The sequence below is a fragment of the Mastigoproctus giganteus genome, chromosome 10 (genome assembly GCF_048544385.1).
Source record: "Mastigoproctus giganteus isolate SK-2022 chromosome 10, ASM4854438v1, whole genome shotgun sequence".
Lineage (NCBI taxonomy): Eukaryota > Metazoa > Arthropoda > Arachnida > Uropygi > Thelyphonidae > Mastigoproctus > Mastigoproctus giganteus.
The window spans coordinates 163,191,144-163,218,336 of record NC_143584.1 but is presented as its reverse complement, the minus strand read 5'-3'; the positions used below and the strand labels follow the sequence as shown (position 1 = coordinate 163,218,336).

Sequence of the window (27,193 nt, the reverse complement as noted above, 5' to 3'; positions counted from 1 at the left end):
GAAAGACAGATGTAGGATAGACGTGCAGAAATTTGTCTTTAGCCAGCGGATGGTTGGTTGGTGGAACAGACTTCCATTCCTTGTCGTGGAAGTTGATAGCCTAAATAAGTTTAAGGCTCAGCTGGACAGGTATTTCGAACGAACAGAGAGGTAAAGTGGTGAATTTTTTTTTTGGCTGATGCTGCATAAGCTTGCTTTCTTGCATCAAATGCCTCTACTAATGCTAATGCTATAGCTTGTATGATTTCTGCATCATCCGTAACTTCATTTTCCAACAAACTGCCATCAACTGGCCTTTGTTGTATATCTTTTTGCTGTAAATCTTTGAAACCTTCCATATGCTTGAAATCGGTTATTAAACTATATTTTTCATTACCTCCTTGTAGTTCAGGACATTCATTAGCATTTGGCCTTAGGCCAAAGTTCTATTCTAGAACCCCTTGATTTTTAGGCTGGATCAAGGATGTTAGATTGATTGGTAAAAACCAGCCTTTATGTCCTCTTCAAATTCCTCACAACTGGAAAAAGTGAATGGCCTTTTCAAGCAAGTTTATTTTTTTCACGTGTTTCTTCACTAAGATAAAAATTTATGAAAAAACATTCTTTGAATAATGCAGAGTCCATTCATGCTGATTTTTGTGAGTGGTATTGAAATGGTAACAGACAATTTATATTTGAAAAGCTCTAGGATTAGCTGATTTACCAACAAAAACAGCAAATTATGAGTTCCAGTTGCATTGCTGTCTTTTTTTTTTTTTTAATCATTTTTGTAGGTAACATTTTATAATTTGACCAGGGAGATGTACCATGTTTAGGCCATATTGTAGAGCTGTTCTCCAATCAGTTTTTCCTGTTGATAAATGGCCTTAAATCTGTAAATTCTTGAGCAGCAGTCTGATCAGTGGATAATTTATTCCTGATAATACTCAAAGCATTGAAATCATGTGTTGAGTATTATCAGGGAGATGTACCATGACGTTTTTCCAACATCCAATTTGCCCATCCATCACATTCTGTAAAACATCTTGTTCCTTCAGTCTTTTGATGTAGGGCCATGTCCTTTTCTTTGAGTATGGGTCTGCTCGTTAGAGGTTCATGTTGTCTTTCTTGCAACAGCCATAATGCATCACCTACTCTCTTTAATTTTTATTTCTTTAAAGTCAAGCAAGAACTTAATCACCCTTGTGAAGTAAACTGAATCTGAAATCCTAGATTTTTATGTTTGTTTGTTTGTTTGTTTTTTCCCCCAGTCCCATAGTTGTCTCATCCACAACTAATTCAACAGCAATTTTTCTTAGCAAATAACTTTATCAAGTCTTTTCATAGAAACAAAAACTTTTTCTTTTTTCTCACCTGTATTTCATTAATTTACAAAATATTTAATTAAATTACATATACTGTAATTACAATAAATAATTTTACTGGTGCAAACAGTTTGGAACAAACACACAGCTGATCTCACTGGAAGCATACAGTTGAACAGACAGGTGCAAGAATCTTATACTAGCCCATTCACTGTAAGTATTCTGAACCATTGTGCCCATGGCACAATGCAGTGTGCATCAGACAGAAAAAACATTAAAATCAGCCATTAGCTAGAAATGATACAGAACTACTTTCATACTTCGGGCTTTCAATTAAACTAGCAGCATCCACAAGGGACCTGACAGATCCCTCTCCAAAATAACTATTGTGCATTAATTGTTGGTGCAATATTAATGGCTGAAACTTTTCAGTCAAACTTTATTTGAGTAGTTTTTGAAGTGAACAATTATTATTTACTTTCAATTGAATGTGAAAAGAACTTGCCAAGTCTTGTGCAAATGTTTACTATTGTTGACCTTTGCTTCAGCATGCTGAAGTGTTAGTTTCAGCATTCATAACCAGTACCTTGCTGAAAACAAAACCAGCACAATGGCAGACATGCCTGATGCATCTGCCACAAAAATTGCTCTTTGTTTTATGTTTAAAGAGGAAGTGTTGGTTAAGTGAGGTCGGTTAAGAGTGCTTCTATTGTATACACTACAAATAACATATTAAGAAAGTTAGGGTTGTGAATGCACATTATGAGCATTCATATTACTAGAGTACTGTAGGTTTCAACAGTCTTGTTTGGGTTCATCATTATAAAAATTATATTTTGTATTGAGTCAGCTTTCCCAGTTACTAAATTTTTTTTCTATTATTTTCTCACTTTTAGGCCATCTATACAGTATATATTTTTTCACCTGTTTAAGCTTTATCCAGTATTTAATCTACCAACATTTAATTTTTCACAATTTCATTACTTACAAAAAGTTAAGGAAAAGCACTAACACACTGTTTTTGTACTTTTTTTTTCTAGGACGCTTGCTCTTCATGTTTTTCATTATATATTCTCAACAATTCTTTTGAAAAGTCTTTCTGTGAATAGGAACCTTGGTGAAATAATATGCTTGGATGTCACTAAAGTAGTCAGAAAAAAAGAAATTATTCTTCAGCATCTGTCTTCTTCTCACATCCTTGACTCTATCCCAAGGTTTAAGTGATATGCAACCTATGCCTATTGATGTTGCCACCCTAGTTTAGGTCCTTCATTATTCTAAGTCTAACCTCCTTTCTAAGATTACAATTACAGAGAGGTAGAATGGTAATGAGAGGGGGGATACCTTAATTTGTTGAACCATTTTCATTGGGAGGTCTAGAATTGAAACTAATATTAGAGCCTTGCACTCTAATATCCATCTATGTTAAAGACTACTGTTTTGTTTACACACAGTGATTGCATTAGCAAACCCTAATTGCAGATGTGTATGTGGAATTCTGAGGTCCTGTGCAGGAATATCTCCCACCCACAGTCCCCCTCAAAATATTTTTTTTTTTTTTTTTGGGTAAATGTTGAAGTTCACAGTGACTTATCCACACCCTCCTACAGCAGCTATCACCATGGGGATCAAAGCAGGTATCCAGAAGTTACCAAAAGATATAGCAAACAATGTCCATGCCATGATGGCCATAGTTCTCATCCCTCAGTAAACCTTGTGCTGTCAGTACCTGCTGAACATTAAGCAGGCTCTGGTAACTCAAGAAAAATTGTTAATCACTCAACTAACAAACGGTAATGCACAGTTCTAAACTAGACAGATTACCATTACAAAATTCTGGCACTTAATGAAAGACTACAAGAAAGTCAAGCATAAGCATGAAAAGAAAGCTATGGGGAACAGTTTTTTCAGAAAATATGTACAGTGAGGTTTTTGGAGACTGTATTGAGATGCAATATCATCCTGCATTGCCCACCAGTATTTTCACATGGTCATCTCCATCAAAGGTTTAATGCAAGTATGGCAAACTGTGATCAGTGCACTTTATTATTTCATGAAACATTACACTACTATGCCTAGCGAGCCCACTGTTCTTCTTTTAATTATAAATTAAATTTTATTTGCTTATTCCCATTTTCCTGATCCAGCCAGATGAATAGGTATCTGACATGCAATAAAATTGGAGAAAATAATACTCAGAAAAGAAATCAGTCCTCAGGTAAGCTACATGTTCCCAATGTCTTTTTTAAGAGTAAATAATTAGGAGAATTAACCTAAACCATTTCAGAAACAACCAACAAATATACAAAGCTACAAATCACTTTAAATATAGTGACCTGCTAATGTCTGATACATTTTTTTTTTTTTTTTTTTTTATGAGAACCCCAAACACGAGAGGTATTATAACCTATAGTACTTAGTACCGTGCTTGGGTTGGAGGTTGAGAAGACGAAAGAAGATATTTGTTGATATTGGACTTGAACTTCTGTAGATTGTAATTTTCAGGAAATACTTGGACAGTAAATGGATGTTAGCTGGTGGCGGCACGTGTTCGGACTGTTTTGAAAGAGAGAGCGGGAATTATAGAAGCCAATTCAGAAGAACAGTGCCCATGGAAGTATCTGTAGAAGAGGCATGCAGCAGAAACAGTACGTCTATGAGAAAGCGAGTGGAGAGACTCTGTTAGAGATGAATCATTAATTAACCTAACTGCCCTCTTCTGAAATTGAATCAAGAAGCCTGAGAGAGGTTTTGGGGGCACCACCCCAGATGTGGGAACAATATTCCATGGCAGGGCGGATTTGCGATTTATACAGAGTGAGCAGCTGTTTGGAAGAAAAGTAACGTCGAGAGCGAAAGAGAAAACCAAGTTTTTTAGATGCAGAGGAAGCAATATTTGTAATGTGCTTGTGCCAAGAGAGATTAGAAGTCAGGGTAATCCCCAAAAGAGATATATCATTTTGCCTAGAAATCGGAGTGTCACTAAAGATAAGCATAGGAGCAGAAGAATCCTTTTTGCGAGATATAAGACAAGACTGAGTTTAGAAGGGCTGAAATCAACTAAGTTGTCTTTGCCCCACTGGAGAATTACCTGAAGATCGGCATTTAAGGAATTGGCAGCAGATTTTCGAGAACTTGAAGCTAATTGAGCAGGACAAGGTTTCTCAAAATGGAAAGTTGAATGCAGTGTGCTATCATCGGCAAAACTATGGATAAGATTTCCAGTCAATGGAAGAAGGTCATTGATATACAAGAGGAAAAGAGTGGGGGAAAGAACTGAACCTTGGGGGACACCGGCATTAGTGGAGAAGTTAGAAGACAGAGAGCCATCTACCATCACCCTCAGTGAGCGATCAGAGAGAAAACTGGATAACCAATTACTAAAAACAGTTGGCAAACCATAAGATGGAAGCTTGTTTAGAAGACCTTTATGCCAAACACGATCAAAAGCCTTTGAGATGTCAAGAGCAACTACTTGTGTTTCACCGAACCTTTCCATTGAATTAGTCCATAAATGGGTAACATAAGCCAGAATATCACCAGTGGATCGACACTGACGGAATCCATACTGGCGATCGTTGATCAGACGGAAGGTTTCTAGGTAGTTTAAGAGTTGGCGGTTAATTGATTTCTCCATTACTTTAGAAAGAGTAGAAGTAATTGCAATGGGACGATAATTGGATGGGAGGAATTTGTCACCCTTTTTAGGAACTGGCTGGATATGAGCAAATTTCCAAGCAGAAGGAAAAACACCTTTGGAATAAGAAAGTGAAAAAAGGCGGCAAAGAATAGGAGTAAGTTCAGGAGCACAGGTTTTGAGAACAAGTGGAGAAATACCATCAGGACCTGGAGCTTTCTTAGCATCAAGATTCATCAAAATCCTTCTGATATCCTTTTGACGGAAGACCACAGGAGGCATTGAATGGAGCGTGTTAGGAATGGTGGGAGGTGTTTTACCAAGATCATTAATACATGAGCTCGAAGAAAAATGGGATGCTAGCAGGTCAGCTTTATCGTTGGCTGAAGTGACAACAGAACCATCTGGTTTGGACAGAGGTGGGAGCAGGATGGGCAAAAGTTGCGGCCAATAGCTTTGGCAAGAGACTAGAATGCTCGGCTACCATTAGGGCAAGAAGCAAATTTTCTACTCTTAGCCTGTTCAAACTCTAGTTTGGACTGATTAATAACTGCCTTACAATTGTTGCGAGCTTTGGTGTAGGCAGAAAATGAAACTGAAGAATTAGAAACAAGCCAATTACGATATGCAACGTTCTTCTCTTGGACAGCCTTAGCACATTTATTGGAAAACCAAGGTTTAGATAAAGGGCGAGATTTTAAAGTGGAGTGTGGGATAAAGGATTCCATTCCTGCAAGAATAATTTCACTGACACGATCTGAGCAAACGTTGACATCAGAAGTTTTGAAACAGTAATCAGACCAAGGAAAAGAAGAAAAGAAGTCTCGCAGGTCATCCCATTTTGCATTCTTGTAATGCCAAACAATACGAGGTTGGGAATAGGCATGAGATAAAGGTTCCATTGGAGAAGAGACAATCACCAAGTTGTGATCTGAAGTGCCTAAAGGACCTCTCACTTCAACCGCGTACTTAGAAGGGTTGTTTGTGAGAAAAAGATCAAGCGTATTGGCTGTGTGATTAGGATTGTCCGGTATTCTTGTAAGTAAATGAACAATCTGTGCTAGGTCATTAGTAATTGCAAAAGCCTCAGCATCTCGACCTGCTGGGTCGGTGTGACTAGAAAACGGAAGCCAGCTGGAGTGTTGAACATTAAAATCACCAAGGAAAATTACCTCACTGTTAGGAAAGTTGGACTGGAGAAAGTCAAGTTGCAAAGAGAGGAAGTCAAAGAGCTCCAAGTGATTAGTGGAGTTGGGAGAACGGTAGAGACAACAGATGAATTTTACACAATGAGGTAGAGAGATTTTAAGCTAGAGAAGATCAAAGAGAGGAGATTCCAAATTGCCAAGTCTCTGACAGGGGATATCAGAACGGACATATGCACAAGTACCACCTTTGAGGCGAAAGGAATCATACAGCAAATAATTTGGACATCTGAGATGAGCAGTAGTTGAATCAACTGATAACTGAGATTCAGTCAGAAAAAGTACATGGGGTTTGGAAGACTGCAAGTGGAAATGGACATCGTTGAGATTAGAATTGAGACCACGTATATTTGTGAAATGAATTAGAAAGTCCTTGGGAGGTTTAGATCTTTTCGCAGATAAGCTTGCTCTATTATTTTGACAATTCATGGTGTATTCAATAGTAAGAAAAAGTGGGTGGGACATGCTGTATGAAGTAATGAAATTTTTGGATATGGCGTACATGTGGTAAGAATATACCCAGATCTTTGACATAACGTGGCCTCGACAATGCTCCCCGCATACACACTACTCGGACTCCCTCCAGTCACTATCTGGCAGAGTAGAGGTAGCAAGATTATACACTAGCTGATCCGGAAGCTTCCTAGAGAGTTACCAATAGGTTCGGTCCGGTGTACTAACTAGCGGCCGGCCTGCGAACACCGTTTTAGAGCTGTACCCTCGAAATGTAAGGAATATTGGATCTCGCCACGACATTCATCATAACCTCAAAAATCATCAATCATACTGCATGATGGAAGAGATAGGGAAGGGTTGGCTGGAACTTAGCTCTAGAGACTAAACATGGGTTCCACCACTTCAAGCCTCCAATAAGCAAAGTGGTGGTATTTCACCGGTTGATGAGAGTCATCTACTGCCTGGTAACATAGAGGGGCGGCGTTCCTCCATGTGGTGTGGGCGCCACACCTCGACCCCTGCTTATGTTGGTTCACACCTGGGTGGTCACCCACCATGTACTTCTGCATGAAGGTTATACCCAGGATTACTAACAGTCCCACCATCGTGAAGGTGCAAGCAGAGGATTTGGCTGTCATAGACCGTCTGGACTTCGCCGAAATTGGGTCCACTTTGACTTGAGTGTCACCCGAATATCAGTTCCATCAGCGTTTTAGATTCCCAGGTAGCAAGAACAGCTTGTCTGGCATAGCTGACAGAATGTCTGTGACAACCTCAAGGACATGAAATCCAAATCACATAGTAGATCACATATGGCTGATTTTAATGTTTTTTCTGTGTGATTCACACTGCATCATGCCATGGGCACTGATTCAGAATACTGTACCAGAGATTCACTGCATATACTCTACTAAAGAAGAGCAAAACCAGCTAATGGGCCTCAAAACCCATATTGATAAATTCAGTAGGTCCATCTTTGAAAAATATATATTATAAACCTGGCTGAAATCTGGGAGGAAAGTAAATATTCCTCAAAACCATAAATGATATGATTTTCTGTAAGTCTCGGGGGAAAATTAGAGAAGTTTGCAGGTATCTGTTGTCTGTGCAGAAATGTGCAAAACAGAAGTAATTTGTTATTAGATTACAGCACCTTACATTTGTCTACAGCCCTTTTAGTAATGTTTAAAATGTCTAAAAAAATATTCAAAAGAGTTGCAAAAGTCTTTCTTGTGTGTTTGCTGTTGTGACAAGAGATTTGTAGGTGGAGCAAAAACTGCAAAGCCCTTTGTATGATTTGGTTGAAGATGAGAATGTTCTTACTACTTTTGAAAGTGGCACTCAGTTGTAGCAGAACGGAATGTTCGTTGCCATTGATAATTCTTGAAAATGCTCCTGACCTTATTGCTGCTAGTAAAAAATTTCCCTTCCTACTTGTGTTCTTTGTTCATTAGATTTTTAGCCATTATATACCTGATGCAATTTTTAGAAATTACTTCAAGTTAACAAAAAAAAAAAAGTTATTAAAAATAATTTTTTAAACTTTACCAATTTTAAAAAATTATTAAACTGGTAAAGGCTTTCATTATTTTAAGATTTATTCAAGAAGTAAAAAGCAAATATTTTTTAAAAAATACAATGTCCCAAACAGTTAATTTATCAAGTAGTAGCTTAAACTAACATACAGTTTATAGTTTTACTTTACCACTGAAAACTTGTCATTATCAACAAGTTTTTGTAACACAGATATTAAATTAATATCCGTGTTACATTTTTAGTACACAGCAAAAACTCTAAATTTGCAAGAACGGCATCATTTAAGTTAAATCTCATATTGTGAATACCTTCACAACGAGTTGCCATGATATTGCACTACTTCAAATAAGTAACACTTCACCTAAGGAGAAGACTTATTCTCAGTGGATACCACCACCACCCAGACGGCACCTTTTCGGGGCTATTTGGCCCTTCTTTGGTGGGTAGGTAGGTACCCTGGTGATGCAATAATGACAAAACAGTTATGAAGTATAACTCCATAATATGAGAGATGCCTGATGGTGTATAAGATAAATTTAGACTGAAATGCTTTAAGGGCTTAAGCCTCATGCTGTGAGAGAATTTGACAATGTACAAGTTAGTGCGAATACATCATGTTAGTACCCACAAAAACTCAAAATTTGCAAGAATGGCATAGAGAATGAGAATAAATAACAATAGTCTTCTCCTTAGGTGAAGTGTTACTTATTCAGAGTAGTGCAATATCATGACAACTCGTTGTGAAGGTATTCACAATATGAGATTTAACTTAAACGATGCGGTTCTTGCAAATTTTTCAAATTTAGAGTTTTTTGCTGTGTACTAATATGATGCATTCACACTAACTTGTACATTGTCAAATTCTCTCACAGCATGAGGCTTAAGCCCTTAAAGCATTTCAGTGTTACATTTTATTAAAATAATATCCATCTTTTTCCAAATTGGATGCATTATTTAACAAGCATCAGGATAAGATAATATTATTATATATAGTACTTCAAGTCAATGTTAAAATGGATATGATGGAAAATACATAAGAAAGCACATAAATTTGTTGTGTTCATTCTGTGAGTAGTTATAACTAAAACAAGCTTTCAGTCCTGTCACTTAGCATGCTTTAAGAATGGATTAAGTTGTACTCAGTGAACTTCCATCCATTCACAAGTTATTTGCATATGAATTTATTGCAATAAAGTAGTATGAACAGAAAACACCAGATTTGCTTAACGAACAATACATCAATGGAGTTTCTTCAATATGGAAGTAACTAGAACACGTTGCAAGATGCATGCACATTTCATTACATTTGCCTTAGCTGTTTATTTTTAAACTGGCTGATGATGTGACATTACTGTCTCATGTTCAAGCTGCCAGTATTTTTTAATGCTTCACATATAATTTTTTAATAATTCCTTTGTTGGGTATGTTCAATGTGTGCCTCAAGGAGGGAACATTTCCATCCCCTTGGAAAGAGGCTCTATTAAAATTTATAATAAAGTCACCATTATTGAATCGAATGAATTCATATCATCCATTTGTATTTCTCAGTTCAGTAGGAAAGATCTATGAAAGGCTGCCATCAAATAGAATTGTTGCTTGTGTGCGAAATCACTGTTCTGTAATATGATGCTGTGGGACAGTGTTCTTGTGATGCAGTCTTCAGATCTTTTCTGTAATAAGGAACTACTTCTGTAACAGCAGGGAGTATAAGTAGGTTAGTTGTAAGTGGGTGTCCACAGGGATGATCAGTCTCTGGCCCACTTATGTGGAATTTGGTGTTAAATGATTGGTTGTTGCAAGAATTTGAAGGTGTGTCAGTGATTGCCTGTATAGATGACCTAGTCTTGCTGGTGCAAGGCAATTCTCAATTGCAACTAGAGGAGACATCGAATGGGTGCTAGCAGAGCTAAGCCAGTGGTCAAGTATACATAGACTAACTATATCTAGCAAAAAAAGCAAAACTACCCTTTTGAAGGGGTACTTATTGGTTAATCGAAACCCAGTGATGGTGATTAGTGATGTTCACTTACAGTGTTTAAAAACAATTAAGTATTTACATGTGCAAATATACATTTGCATTTCATCTCCCATATTAATTACATCAGAGAGAAAATCCATCAATTTGTTGGACTTATTGCTAAGGTAATGAGAAAGGACTTGGTGACTGGGTCTACTCTAAAAGGTAGAGTGTTAGACCTATTTTATGATATTGTCTTTTTGGCAGTAGTGAGTAACAGATCTCATCTGTAGATTGACTGTGCACTATAAAAAAGGAAATGTGAGAAAGTTGTTTGCAATTCAACATTCAGTGTTACTAAAAACAACAATGGCTTGTGGAATAGTGTCCAATGATGCTCTGCAGGTGAAAGCAGGATGGCTACCACTAACTTTATTCTTAATTTTAAAAGTGATGTGTTACCCTACATCAGCTTTCTTCAATTGTTGTTCCCTGGTTGCAAAGTGATCATTTGAAAAATACAACACTTGCTCTAAAACACTATACACACAGCTAGCTTCATAGAGTTGCTTTAACACAAAGGTACAAGACTGTGGATTTTAATATTCCTTCAGCATATTTTTTTACTTCTGATTTGCATCCAATTTTGTTGGAATTTGAGAAGCATGCCTATAAAAAAAAATCAGATTTTAGTATTAGGCATTCCATGTACACAGTGTGCCCTTTCATGTGACTTGGGTTGAGGATGCTATGAGTTTATAATAAAAATGAACATCACAGGTTAGAAAAATTACTTCTAGAGGGGTGCAGATGTTTACATTAAGATGTCTAACAACAAGGAAACAAGGAAAGGCATACCCTTGATCTGATTATCTGGAGTGCATTAAGAATCTGCAGGTAAAAGAACCACTTGATGGCAGTTATCACAGTGTACTGATGCAGAATTTATTTAAAGTTGTAATTGCTGTCAAGAGCAAAGGGAGGGGCTTTTGTAAAGGCAACTACAATGGTCTCAGACTGTTTTTAAAATCTATTCAGTGGAACCAACTGATAATGTTACCAACAGCAAATTCTAAATGGGAAGCATTCAGGAAAGTAATCATAGAAGCTACTAGGCTTTTTATACCAAGAGATACTCTTCAAGTTTTAGACCTGAATGGATGTCAGATGAACTGATAGACTCATTGGCAAAGAAGAAAAATTCTTGGGCTATGACCCAGAAATAAAGGCATAATCCTCTCAGTGGAAAACTCTGTCTTCTTCAAGTTACAAAACAGTAACACAATCTCAATCAAATTGGGATTCTACAAAACATTTCAAAGGTGAATGTTAAGAGAATATGGCCAGAAAAGTGGGCTTCAGGGAACTGAAGCTTTGATCATGACAGTGTCCCTAAATACTTAGTGCTTTCCATTCAAGAATTCCTTGAAAAGCACTCTGTGTACTTCCTCACACTTATCAGATTTAACCAGGGTTTTTTTTTTTTTTTGTTGTTGTTGTTTGTTTCCCATGTGCTATAGCAGATAACCCTAAAATTAAACATTGACAGGCACATCTTAATCTTTCATGATACCATGGAAATGTCTGCAATAAAGGCAGTCAGGCATTTCTTAATGTATTCATAATCTTGACAGTATGATGGTGGTAAGAATAAATAATATATATATTTTAATTATTAATTTAACAGTGTTTTTATAAATATTTTCATAAGCACATAAATGCTGCAGAGATATCCTGTAGAATATCTTTTAAGCATATATGGTGAAAACACAATTTCAAGTTTAAAAATAAGTTTTACAACCAGTTTTTCATTATATTTTTTGTTCAAAAAATAACATTTAAAGAATTTTTAAAAAAATTAAATGATTTGAGACCAAAATTCCTCAGGCTTGACAGAATTTCTTCAAGCCCATGATACAATAAATTATATTGCAAATAAAAGTTGATAGTAAATAAACTTCAATCAGATATCCTCACAGGGGCCTAGTTTCCAGATGCTGCAATTTTCAGAACTGAAGCCTTTCTTGGTAAGAGTATCCTTTTGTTCCTCTCACTAATCTTATTACCCTTCTCTGCACCTATTCCAACAGATCAACATCCTACATCCTCCCTAAAATGAAGCTACAGACCTGTATGCAGTACTCAAGTTGTGTCCTAAATTACTATGCATTATCCAATGAGATAATCCCCCCCCCCCATTCCTACTGTGAAAATTCCTGTATATCATTGACAAAATCACACAAGCTATCCTGGCAACCAGTCTGCACTGCTCAGAGGACTTCATGTCTGGCTGCACAATTGCACCCTGCGTCTTTTTTCATTCTTCATTGCCTTGAGTGTGGACACACTTAAGTACAACACACTTAGTATATTATTCTGGTATTAGTACTACCCACATGCAGCACGTTGAATTTGTCAGTGTTAAACTTCAATTGCCACTTGTTAGCCCACCTAATTTTTCTAAATCTTGTTGCAGTAATGATGTTTCTAAATCATTACTATCATTAACCACCTTGCCAACTTTTGTATCTGTAAACTTAAAGGCATAAACTATTTAATCTGTAAGCTTTAATCTGTCTTATTTTAATCTTTAAACTTTAAGCCTGTTATGCCTTCATAAGTATCATTAATAAATATTGAAAACAACAATGGGCTCAGCACTGAACCCTGTAGGGCTCCACTAAAAACATTAGTACAAGAAGAGCAGAGCACAATGGTAACCACTGTCTGTCTTCTCCCTCTCATACATTCTCTTTATCCATAGCAGTAACTTGCTCCAATGCCACACTGTTCCACTTTCTATATTGGTCTTTCATGTGGAACAGTATCAAAAGCTTATCTGAAATCTAAATATATGATGTCAAAATTGTTTATGCATCCAGTTCCTTTGATAGTATGTCATAGTATCCAATCAGTTCTGCATTACTGCTTTAACCACTGACTCCGTTGTTTTTCCTGGAACAGATGTTAAGCTGACAGGTAATTATTCATGTCACCATTTGATTTCCCTTTGTGAATTAGGGGTATATATTCACATCTCCAGTCCATGTGGACCTTCCTTGAATCCAAGGATGATCTTATAATTATGGCTAGAGGTTTACTGACCTCTTTTGCTGCCCCTGAATATAACTGGACAGATCTAATCCACCCCAGTTTTCTTATTTACATTTAGCTTCAACAATTTCTCTTCCACTTTCCTCTCATTTATAACAAAAATCATTTAGCTCCCTCTAATTTGATATATTTCTGGCAAGCCTATCACTAAAAAATTCCTCATGTGTGAACATAGATGCAAAATATCTATCTATGCAAAAAATCCTTTTCCTTCTAATCTTTACATAAAGAAAGTTCTTGCCAGAGACTTCTGGAAATCTGCCTTAGCTTGTGACTTGACCCACTTTGTGACTTGATTGCAAACTAGCTTATATCTGTTGTAGGTTTCTCTATCTCCTAATGATTTATAAGCATTTGGTATCTTCTCCAAAAGCTTTTTTAATGTTTTATAGGTTTCTGTTGCACTTTTCTCTAATTTTAAATTATTCAAATTTGCTGTGCAGTAAAGTCACTCATTTTAAAATGTGATAAAGCATAAAATACCTATTTAACATGTGCTAATTCAAACTGACCACAGATAAATAGGTGATTCACGTGTTACTATGTTTATATGAGTCATTGAACATATTGTGCAAGTCATAACTCTTTGAAATTTCAGTTTCAAGATACAATGTCAGACCCCATAATTTTTGATCATGCTTTGTGTATATGTAAATATTCCACTGAGCCCACACATGCAAATATTATACATATATGTGTATAAGGCCTGTGTCAATTTTAATATCATGATTTTGTTGTAACTTCAAGCAATTACTAAAAGTTGCATCAGGTATTAAAATCCAATGCTATTTATTAACTATAACCTCTTTAATTCTGTATATTTCTTCATGATGTATAATGTGTAACCATATTATGAATAATCTGGCATTCCTTGATGCATATGACAGTCCCCAAAATTTTCCTTAATTTTTTTAAGAAATTCACATTAAAGTTTTTAAAAAAGTGCTACTTTTGTTATTATGTCATATAAGAATTGGCTTTAGTTTGCTCTCCATCAGTGTTCATAAGAATCAACAAATTATAAAAAATGCCTGTTTTACTATGATGTGGATTTTCAGATTATTGAAAATTGACCATTAGCTATGTTTGGATAAACAGTTTGATTTATAATTGGAGAGAGAGAGAGATTTCATCCAGCATAACAAAATTAAGTTGGATGCAGTGCACAAATGATGTCTGTATATGCAGCAATGAATGGTAACCCTTATAACATGCAAATTTAAGGAACATCCTCTCAGTAATACTAAATGAATCTTTTGCCATAACAGTATTCTCAGATAAAGTTGTTTGGCTTCAGTTTCATCCAGAGTTTTTTTTTATCCCCTTAAAAAATATATTATATGAATTCAAACTAAATTACTAAACCATTCCAAAAATTGCATAATACAAGGCATCCAGGGATAGGTTTAGGCTGTTAGGAACCTGAGGTACAAAGTCAATTGGCTAATCCCCCAGGGGAATTAACTTCAAATCATCACTCTGCTTATGAAATTTGCTGAGTACAAAGTTTCCACTGCAGCTAAGATATCAACAAATTATATTTTCAGTCATCAGAAACATTTATGTAATTATTTCATACAATGTGGTATATATGCACACAGATGTGGATATAAATTTCACATCAACAACATGCATTACTTACTTAAGAGATAACTTTGTGTATTCATGACAATCACACCTAATGACATCAAACAATTATCTCATTTCTGCTCCAAGAAAAATTCTCCACACACAGTTCAGTTATATATTAACAAATATTCAATTTAATTACTGTTTTAGGCACAGCCATGCCATTTTCAATCCACTGGAGGATGAATGCCTCTCCAGAAACTTTCCAGTTTCTTCTGTTTTGTGCAATGACCATCCATTTCCAGCTCACGAACTCTGGAATTTCATCTGTCCATCTTCATTGTTGTCTTCCAGGTTTTTGTTGTCTTTCTTTTAGCTCCTCCATCTATCATCATGTCTTCGAGCTTGCATCCTGCTCAAGTCCATTTCAGTTCTTTAGTTTTGATAAGAATGTCCTTTACTTGAATTTGCTGCCTAATCCATGCATTACTCTTCTTATCCAGCAGTCTGATTCCTAATATACTTTGTTCCATTCTTTGCTGTGTAGTTTTCAGCTTCTCTTCCATTCTTTTGGTGAATGTCCAAGTTTCACTTCCATAAGTCATGGTGGAGAGTATACATTGGTTCATTATTTTACATTTCAGACAAATTGAGATATTGCTCCTCAGTATGTGACTATATTTCCTGAATGCTATCCATCCAAAATTTATTTTTCTCTTGACTTCCAGCCATTTATCATTCTTACAGCTAATCACTTTTCCAGATAAGTATGACTCTGCCTTCAATCATTATATCCCTTTCTGTGGCATACTTGTTCATCATTACTTTTGTTTTATCCATATTCATCTTTAGTCCAAAATCCTTACTAACTCTGCATAACTGATTAAGATTTTCCTCTAATTCTTCAGAATTGTGGCTTATGATCACAATGTCATCTGCAAATCATGGTTTAGATACTCACCATCCACATTGACTCCTTCCTGCAACCAGTCCAATCTTCTGAAAGCTTCCTCAAGGGAAGCAGTAAACAACTTCAGAGATATTGTCTCGCCTTGTTGAACTCCTTTCTCAGTTATAAATTTGCTACTGTCTTTGTCTAGTCTAATAAAGGAGGTAGCATTCTCATATATTTTCTTCAAAATCATAATGTAATGGGATTTGTATGCCTTGTCTGTCCAGTGCCCTGAAACAATGCCCTTATGCTGTATGGCATCAAATGCCTTTTCATAATCCACAAATGCCAGGCATAATGGCATTTTATATTCATTTGTTTTCTCCATTACCGTGATATGTGAAAGAGATCCATAGTTGACAATCCTGTCCTAAAGCCAGCTTGCTCTTTCGGTTGATTCTCATCAAGTATTCTTTCTAATCACCCTTGTGAACAATTTGTAGATGTGGGACAACAAGCTAATTGGTCTAAGATTTCCAATTTATGGTTTATCTCCTTTCTTATGCAACAAAATTATGATTCCATTATTCCACTCCTTAGGCATCATGGCTTTTCTAATGTATTTTGTGAAAAGTCTTGCCAGTTTCTGTGTCATGTCTCTTCCTCCTAATTTTAACAACCCTACAGTAACTTCATCTTCACCTGGGGCTTTCTGATTCTTAATTTTCTTCAATGCATGTTCTACCTCATCAGGAAGGATATTGGGTATATGTTGTATGTGTTGCTAATTTGTGATCCATCTTCTCCACTGCTGGCATCATTCTCTTGCTCCTTATATGATACTTTATATTAGCCTTCTGCTATTTGAATTATACCTTCTCTGCTATTTATAAGTGCACCATCACTGTTCTTCAGATTCAGCATCATTTGTCTTTCTGTATTACTGCTCATGACTGCTGATTTAAGTCCTTTGTTTTCTCTTAATGCTTGTTCTACTTTTCATGCTTGTGTTATCTGCTTACGTCCTCTCTGTGCCTCTTTCTAATGGCTTTGCATAACTCAGTATACCCAGTTTTGTCCTTGTCAGTGTTTATCTTGCTCTTCATCATGACAATTATTTCTTGACTAATTTTTTCTTCTTTAGATTTCTTTTTACCTGTAGGTTTCTTGGACTTCATCACTTTCAGAAAGTTGTTGTATTCCTTGTTAATATCTTGGTCCTGAAAGGTCTGCAGAAGCTCAAACTTGTTCCTAAGTTCCAGTACATACTGCTTTTTCTCCACTTCTGTTATCTCAAAGACCTTCATATTATTTACTCGAATCACTTTTTTCCTTTCTTTTCTTACATCTATATCGTGTGCATCTTGCCATTCTGTGATCACTTCCAACATTTACCTTGTTCAGGATGATAACATCATTCACAATATATCTTCTCTTAGTGAGGATGAAGTTGATTTTATTAGATCTTAATCCATTTTGGCTCTTCCATGTCCACTTTCTGTTCATCCTTTTCTTGAAAAAAAAAGTGTACATTACTGACATTCCTTGAGATTCTGCAAATTCCACAAGTCTTTCACCAATTCCAAAATTTTACCCTAGTTTTTACCCTACGACTGCCAACTAGCTCACCATTTAAAAAAGTTTTATTAACATGTATTAAATTAGTCCTTTCATCTCATTTCAAATTGAATACATTCTTTAACAATGATACTGTTCTGCATTAAGATTCACAGCAGTAACATTTCCTATTTAATTGTTAGGGTAGATGTGATATAGACTATAATAAGACTATAATATTACTCTAGAAACTGAAAAGGTAATAGCTTCAACTTAATCTTGCCATTTTTAAGAACAAAAGTAAATTACAAACTCATAGATACAGAAGACTAATGCACGGGTTAATTTCTGCATTTCCTTTTACGCCACTCATTTTAAATTTAAAAAAAAAAATCAGTATTTCAAATGCAAATTGGTGAACTTTTTACCATGACTTAGGTTTTACAAGTAATTATAGCTAAACTAAGCTTTAAATTTATTGTCGTATTATCTTGTAAGCTTCCATTTAGTCACAAGTTATTTGCTTATTGCATGAAGTTACACCACTGGAAGTTTATTCAGTAAGGAATCTAAGCAATGTGAAATTCTTTCTGCCTCTTACTGAAACAGAAAATATCATAGAAATTATGCACATTTCATTATAGTTACTTCACCTGCTCAAATCATTTTTTAAATTGGCTGATGATGAAATATTACTAGAAAGTTTTATATTCAAGCTGCCATCATTTTTCAGCTGTTCATAAGAGCATTTTTTTAAAACTTGCATAATGATGAACTTTACAGAAGATACTTGCTTTCTTGTAGAATTTATTTTTAGTTAATTTAAATTTTTACTCTATCATTCATTCATTTAATTTTATATGACTCATTTCTTAGACTACATGGTCAAATAAGTGAGTCATATATAATTAAGGACTTTGTAATTTTAATATAATCATTATATACCTCTGAAATGCTAGCTGTAGACATTTCAGTAACTGCCATGTGTGTAAATTATTACACCAAATAGCCATCCACCAATAATTAACCCCTTTCCCTTTGTGTAACTCAGTTTTATCACTTTTTTATTTCCAACTTGAAATTGCATGCACCTTTAGTTCATAGATATGAATCTTTTATCAAGCAGTGTGTGTGAGGTTTACAATTTTTACCATGTGGTATTATCCTACATTTATGATAAAATGTATCCTATGATAGGTTTCTAATTGTGGTCAGTACGTGTAAGATTGTATATATTATATATATATCAGTAAAAATCCTTCAGCTAATTTACTGAGATGTAATGCTTCACATTATTTCATTTTTAGATATTTAATTAAAACAATTGCTGAGTTTCATTTTTGTTTGTTTTCTTTCAGTTTGATATATTTAAAAAAAATTTATATTTAAGCCCCTTTGTTTTAAAAACTGCCCTTTAGATGAAGAAAGTTTTTTCTGTGCAATAATGTAAAATTCATATATAAATAAATGAGAGTATTTATATTCAATATTTTATATGAATATTAGTAAATATTATGAACTTCTATGAACACCGAAAACGTAGAATTGATACATGTAACTGATTTACACCAACCACCTAACCTTGATTAGAGATTAACAGCAGCATTAAAATAAGAAATTGTACACATTTAAAAATCGTTTTTTGTAGAGTTATACTCAATTCATTATGCTTATCTTCCTTACTCCCCTTTACATATATACTGATTAAAATTTTATTTAAAAATTCACTAGTTTTGTTCATGCTGCATAAAATCAAATGAATTAGCTCAAATTTATAGTTGCTGAACTCTGCATGCAGTGCTTGCAATTATATGTGCATGTGATATATTGCAACTTAGTTTTGCTAAAGCAATTTATTTCAAGCAGTTTATTTTAATTCACTTATCACGTCAGAATTAAAAATGAAAATCATCTAAATTCATTTACAATATTCAATTCTTTTAGTAATGATTTTTGAGCACTTTTTTGTTTCTTTTGTTTACAACCAGCTTGCTAGTTAGTTAGCCATAGTTTGCATAATTACTTTTACAAATCACCAGGTACAAGTAAACGTAGATCGAGATCCAGAGCGACTGAAACAAGATACTGTATCATCACAGGCACGTAAAGAAGCTACAAATCAGATCTATCTGAAGTCATTGTATGAGATCCATTCCTACTTTGATGAGCAGGTAGTGATTGTTGTCACTGTGCATGTGCACCTGTTTTTTTTTCTTTCTTTTTTGTTCTTCTTTGTATGTGTGAGATAAAGGCTTGCTTTATCATAATGCTTTATTTTACTTTAGTTCATTGCTCTTGATATTTTCTGTTGCATAAATAGTTTATGCATACATTATTCATTTTATGTATATAATCCAAAATTAGAAATACACAAAATAATTAAGACTGCTGTTAGTGTACACATGTCATTTTATATAAATGTATTTACCTAAAAATTTGGAAATTACAGCAAAATAAACTCCATGAACTCTGGCTAACCCTAAAATTACTGGTCATGGTCACTTCATCATGGTCACAGATTCAAATACTAATGTTCTATGAACAAAACTGTTTTTCTGTTTTCCAGAAAAGAGCAGGAGTTCTGAAGCTACAGTCAGGAAAAATTCCAACCATGAAGAAAACAGTCTAGGTGCTGTAAAATGACCATGATTATTAAAATTTAATAGTTTATTTTGTGGTGATTCCCAGTAATTATTTTTATATGTGTGTTTCTATATATATATATATATATATGTGTGTATGTGTGTATAGGGTATTCCATAAAGAGTAGTCTGATCAGTTTTTAGTAAATGCCAAATAATGATAGCAGATGAAGTGAAGTGTATATGTTGTAAAAATAGGAAGTACAAACAAAAGAAAGTTCTTATTGCTTCCTTGAGGGCCTTAATTTTTTTAAATGGAGAGATATATTACTAAATAGTCTGAAATCATTTAAGTTTTTACAAGAATATAAACATATACTTGGTACAGTCAAAAACTTCTTGATTCGTATTAAGCATAGCTAAATCTCGACACAGCCACTTTCAGACTGCTCTCCTAGAGCAGTAGTGCACTTTTGCTGCCCTAGATACAATTGCTGGTAAACAGTATTGGAACTGTTCTGGCTGGGAAGTTGGAAGAGCACCTTGAATTTCATCAGTAACTTTTTGTTCACTGTGGAAGCGATGGTCTTCCACAGTATATAAAATTTTAAAAAATTGTGCCGCAAGAGGTCAGGAAAGTGAGGGGAATATGGTAACAGAACAGTTCTATGTTTAGCAAGCTCTTGTTGCAATAGAAATGAGTAGTGTGTGAGTGCATTATCTCAACTTCCAATCTTCCACTGTTCTGGATGTTGAATTGCCTCACACAGCTGATGTATGTATCTTACTTTATTTGCAGTGGCACCTTGAGGAATGAATTCATGGTACATAGTTCCAAAAGTTCAAATTCACTTTTCCTTTCTACCTGTCTTGCTGAAATTTTTTTTGATCATGACAGATGATTTCCATGTTATGCTTTGCTTCTAAGTTGTTGAAAAGCACCAAGGTTCATCCCTGGCAGTGATGGACTCCAGGAACAATGGATCATTATGAGTGCCTTTATAAGATCGCTTCCAATTGTCATCTGCTCATTGCATTGATTATTAGTAAGTATATTAGGTACCACTTGCAGAGTAACCTGATGCATGTCAAATCATTGCATAAAAATCTTATATGACAGCTTCCATGTGAAATATTTAAAGTTTCTTCAAGATTATCAACAATTACACAGCAGTTCCGATGCATGTCATCTAGCAGTTTCAGTTTTTTCAGATGTACAAGCAGTTAAAGATCTTCCAGCACAGTCATAATTGGCTAAACTTTCTCTTCCCTCTTTGAATTTTTGATGCCATTCCAACATGTTATATGAAACAAAGAATCCTCTCCATAAACTGATGCATCATTTTCTCTCTTTTAGAAGATTTTCCTAAGAGTTGGGAAAATTTTATGTTTGCACAATGTTCCAAATTTGACATTTTTCACACTGAAATCATGGTGAAATAAATGCACTTCAAATGTGCACTGCGGTGGAACATGGACAGAATGGTTAACAAACTTCTACATGTAGAAGCAGAATGAAACTTGCAATTTTTCAAAAACTACTTTTTTTGTTCAGTAACATGCAATTTTTCAATAATATTTTTTAATCATGCTGCATTTATTGATTAAAATGCTTGCATCCTGTCCAAGAGCATCTTTACAAACTCAGTTAAAGAAGCACTGCAGGATCATCTAGACAAGACTGCAGTTATAGCTCAGACATAACATGAATTTGTTAAGGGAAAGTCTTATCTGACAAATTTAATTGGATACTATGATGTGGTCACAAAGGAACTGGATGCAAAAAATAATTCTGATATCATATACTTGAATTTTAGGAAAGCTTTTGATACTGTTGCATATGGAAGACTACTGTACAAATTGGAGCAGTATGGCATTAAGGGCAAGTTGCTAAATAGATAAAAGGAAGGATGCTTGAGTGGAAGAAGACAGAGTGGTAATCAGGACACTGTTCTTCTTGGACTAATGTTATTAGCAGAGTCCCCCAGGGTTCGGAGTTGGGCCCAGTGTTGTTTTCTATATTTATCAATGATATTGGTGAAGGTATATCAGGGTTAATGTCTAAGTCTGCAGATGATACGAAGGTTGGCAGGGTTGTTAATGACAGTAATGATAGTATACTACTGCAACAGGAAATTTGCAGCAGTAGAAATTTGCAGTTTTTAGACGTGAGGAAATTTGCCTTTAGCCAGCGGGTGGTTGGTTGGTGGAATAGACTTCCATCCCTTGTCGTGGAAGTTGATAGCCTAAATAAGTTTAAGGCTCAGCTGGACAGGTATTTCGAACGAACAGAGGGGTGAAGTGGAAGTGGTTATTTTTTATTTATTTATTTATTATTTTATTTTTTATTTATTTTTTTATTTTATTTTTTTATTTTTTTTTGGCTGATGCTGCGTAAGCTTGCTTTCTTGCATCAAATGCCTCTACTAATGCTAACACGATCTAGAAAAGTTGGGCAGATGGACTTAGAGGTGGCAACTGAAGTTTAACATTGACATATGTAAAGTACTGCATATGGGTAGCAGTAACTCCAGAGTAACATACCAACAGGGTAGTAGAGAATGAAAAGGACCTGAGGTAATTGTGTAGCCAGATATGAAGTTCTCTGAGCAGTGCAGACGGGCTGCCAGAGCAGGTCATGGAGTCTTGTCAATGATATATAGGAATTTTGCTAGCAGAGACAAGGAGGTGATTATCCCCTTGTATAAGGTAGTGGTCAGGCTGCACCTTGAGTACTGTATACAGGTCTGGAGGCCTCATTTTAAGAAGGATGTAGAGCTGGTGGAATGAGTACAGAGAAGGGTGACAAGATTGGTGAGTGGAACAAAGGGTTGCTCTTACCAAGAAAGACTTAAGTTCTGCAAATTGCAGCATCTGGAGACTAGGAACCTGCGAGGTGATCTAATTGAGGTGTCTAAGGCCTTGAATTGTTTGAGCTCAGTGCTGATGGGATTCTTCCTCTTGCTCAGATTACTCACCTGAGAGGATGCAAATTCAAATTAAGGAAAGACAATTGTAGAATAGATGTATGGAAATTTGCCCTTAGCCAGCGGGTGGTTGATAGTTGGAACAAACTTCTATCTGTCATAGTGGAGGTCGAAAACTTAAATTCAACGCAGAACTAGAGAAGCATTTAGAATGAAGGATGGGTGAAATGGGAAGGTTTTTTATTTATTTATTATTTTTTTTTTTTGTCTGATTCTATATAAGCTTTCTTTCTTGCATCATATGCCTCTACTAATGCTAACTCCAAGATTAAATTTATAATGATAATCCAAGATGATCAGCTTAAATCAATTATGAGAATTTTTATATGATTATGTTGTTTCTATCATATGATCATCACAGTAATATTAATTTATATTTTGCTTATAGTTTGAACTACAGCAATAGTAAGGTAACAAATTTGTTACTCTTGCTTCAAAACAGCATTCTTTTTCCAATACTTTTTCAAGTTTTTTTTTTTTTTTTTTTTCCAATTAGAAATAGAATGATATAATGGTATATTAGAAACATAAATTTACATAACTTTATTTATTCACTGTTTCATTAGCATTATATCATTCCCAAATAATGCCATGACAATGTTAATGTTAGTGACTGTTATTATTATGTAATGCTGGTTTGATACAAGGATTTTACTTCCTTTTGGTGTGTATGTAGACATGAAAAACTGTGATGCATCTCATTTATATCTGTATTATGTTATGAAAAATTGAATGCAGCTGTGTAGCTATGCCTGGGTCCTAAAAATAATGCACTTGTATTGGTAAAAGTTGAATGGCAAATATTTAATACCCAACCAGAAGTTTGAAAGTTTGATTCTGCATAATTGATAAGTCATTTGATATTTATTTATTGTCACTTTGTGAAGATAAACGATTTCTTTTATATTACCCTAACACACTCACACAGATATATGTATATATATTTTTATATATAAAATATACATGTAATCAATTTAATTTACCAAATGATCATCATGGCTATGATTATCATACAAGTTTTTGGTTCATTTATATTCAAATATAGTATTGTCCATTTTCTAATAGAAACATGGCAGAATAGTGAGGGGGATCAAGCTTAATTATTAAAAATTAAATATTTTATTTCAAAGTTTCATCAAGTAGATGCATTAACTATGAAATATAGACCACTTTTGAGAGAGGAGCATTGCCATGTTGATCATTTTCATGATTAAATCTATCTGTTCATTAAAATTTAAAGCCACTAAGATATATATTTAATAACTTCTTGATAATTTTCATAATTTCCATGCAAAAAACTAATTAGAAGGATATTTAGATTAAAGTTTTCTAAACATTTAAAAACTTGTTTTTATGGAAAAAAATTGGTATTTTCTATTCATGCTAGAAAATGCACATATTGATGTCTGTAATGAACAAGCATCAGGAATAGCACCCAATTAAATAAAAAAATTAATGTTTTATAGTTATCAATAATAAGTTACCTTTCATAGTCAAAAGGACAGTTAAATTCCAAAAAAAAATGTTTAGAAAATGGAAATCTGTTGCTTTTAAAATTATTTCATGACCATTCTGGAGAAATTGAATTGATATGATGATTTATGTAAATGAACTTTTTTATTATTTATTTATTTATCAACATAATCAACTAAGTACATGGATCTGTAACTGACATCTTAATGAAAAATATTGTACCAACCAGCATACTGTTTAAAAATAAATAACTTTAATCTGAGAATTTAATTACATATACATGTACATATAAAATAAAAATTAAAAACTGAGAATTTTATAAATAAAATCACCAAAAAACTATACAACGAACTAAAATAAAATACACAAAACCAATATAAAACCTTATGAGAAGTTTTCAAGGCATTGTGCCTCTTTGTCAAATCAAAATAAGAAACGCGACAGTTGGTTAACATATTGACCAAATTGCACCATATTGGTGCAATATTGACAGAAGCATAGCCTTGCACATGCACAAACATCTTCCGGTGTGGATCCTGATTGGCAGAAGGGGGGGGGAGGGAGAAGAAAAAAAAAAAAAAGTGAAAAACAGAAAGGGGTGGCAGGATGTGAAAGAGGAGGAGTACATTACTTGCCAGACCCTGCAAACCCAGTGCAGTGGGAATTGGCAATACAATTTGACTGCCATTTCTCATCACACTTTAAAATAACAGCCTCTATAATAGGATCCAAACTGCTCCACAATGGCTGAGCTAGTAAATCAACCCCCAGATAGCCCCCATGCTCCAAGAGTCTGTGTTTAGTTTTCCCAATGTAATGCATCCTACATGTAATACAATAAACCACATTGACACATTGTAGTAAAGGTATCGTTGGCTTAATTTTAGAAACCATCGATTGCAATTTTCTGCCAGGGAGTTGCACACAGCCAATACAGTACTGGTGCAATATCCTGGGAAGACATGCTGACATGCCCGGATAGTGGGGGGGGGGATATAGGTTGTAGCAATGCATCCATTATCCCGACCAGAATGGGAAACAGACCCATCATATAACTGAAATTTATCTAGAACATTGGGGGGGGGGGGATCCTGGTGCATGTGCTGACTTATAGTTGGTAAATTTCCCCTGCCACATGGGCTTCCTATAGACTGAGGTGACCAAATGCTGGCCATCACGGCAAACCAAGATATCCAAAAACAGAAGAGCACCGCCCACTTCCAATTCCATAGTAAATGAAACATATGGTGATAAAGAGTTGAGATAGCGAAGGAGCAACTCCTCTGACCCATGGGGAATGACTGCAGATACATCATCTACGTATCTCCATCAGCGTCTGATAGGAATAAACAAACCCGCAAATTGCCAAGACTTCACCTTCCAAAAAATATTTTGGAAGGTGAAGTCTTGGACTCCTTTGATATGGTCTCCCTGTTTACATCTATTCCCATACAACCTGGGATTGCTTTTGTCAGGCAGTTTTTGGAGAGGGATACCACACTGAATGGTACAACCTTGCTCTCTATTAATGATATATGAAATGCTTTGAATGTTTATCTGGTAGTGTGATCGTGTTTGGTGACTTGTTATATAGACAAATTCAAGGTACTGTTATGGTTGCTCTGGTCAGTGCTGCCATAGCCAATATCACTAAGGAAGCTCTGGATAAGAGCATATTTGTGGGTTTGTCTATTCCTAACAGACACTGACAGAGATACGTGGAGATGTATCTGCAATCGTTCTCTGAGGGTCAGAGGAATTGCTCCTTTGCTATCTCAACTCTTTATCACCATATGTTTCATTTACTATGAAATTGGAAGCGGACATTGCTCTTCCGTTTTTGGATATCTTGGTTCACCATGACAGCCACCATTTGGTCACCTCAGCCTATAGGAAGTCCATGCAACAGGGGCAATTTACTAACTATAAGTCAGCACATGCCCCAGGACATCTTTTTCACACAGTTAGAGCATTGTTTAACTGTGCTTGGTCACATTGTACTGATGTTGTTGATAGAGAGAGACTTAGATTCTTAGGGTTAGGCCGGATTTTGCCAGATGTGGATACCCCCCCCCCCCATGTTCTAGATAAATTTCAATTATATGATGGCTCTCTTTCCCATTCTGGTCGGGATGATGGATGCATTGCTACAGCCTATATCCCTCACTATCCGGGCATGTCAGCACATCTTCCCAAGATATTCCACCAGTACCGCATTGGCTGTATGCAACTCCCTGGCAGAAAATTGCAATTGATGCTTTCTAAAGTTAAGGCAACAATCCGTTTACTACACTGTGCCAATGTGGTTTATTGTACTATGTACTCAAAGTATAGGATGCTTTACATTGGGAAAACTAAATGTAGACTCTGTGATCGTATCTCAGAGCATGAGGGGGGGCTATTTGGGGGCCCCGATGTTACTAGCTCAGCCATTGCAGAGCACTTTGGGAATGGACATCTTAATTATAATCCACATTCCAATGTTGAGGTGTTAGACTGCATTCACGACTCCCGCCATCTCAGGTGGATGGAAACCCTCCATATAGTTACAACAGGTTTCACCATTAATCACAGTGGTGGAACTTGCATGGATCCTATTATGGAGGCTGTTATTTTACAGTGTGATGAGAAATAGCAGTCTAATTGCATTGCCAATTTCCACTGCACTGCTTTTGCAGGGCCTGGTGAGTAATGTCCTCATCCTCTTTCACATCCTGCCACCCCTTTTTTGTTTCTCACTTTTTTTTCCCTTCTCCAACGATGAACTGTGCCGGAAGATGTCTGTACATATGCTTCTGTCAATATGTTTTACTACTGTTGTGTTTCTTATTTTGAGTTGACAAAAAAAAAAGGCACAATGCCTTGAAAGCATCTCATAAGGTTTTATATTGGTTTCGTGTATTTTATTTTAGTTCATTGTATAC

General features: G+C 35.4%; 1 protein-coding gene across 1 annotated transcript in view; it reads left to right on the top strand.

Annotated features, from left to right (window-relative positions):
• LOC150079441 (coiled-coil domain-containing protein 148-like) overlaps positions 1-27,193 on the top strand; it is a 182,551-nt gene that overhangs the window by 108,299 nt on the left and 47,059 nt on the right. Inside the window, exon 9 of the mRNA XM_090383071.1 lies at positions 19,267-19,398. Coding sequence (XP_090239197.1) covers positions 19,267-19,398 — 132 coding nt within the window. The remainder of the gene's footprint in view (positions 1-19,266; positions 19,399-27,193) is intronic.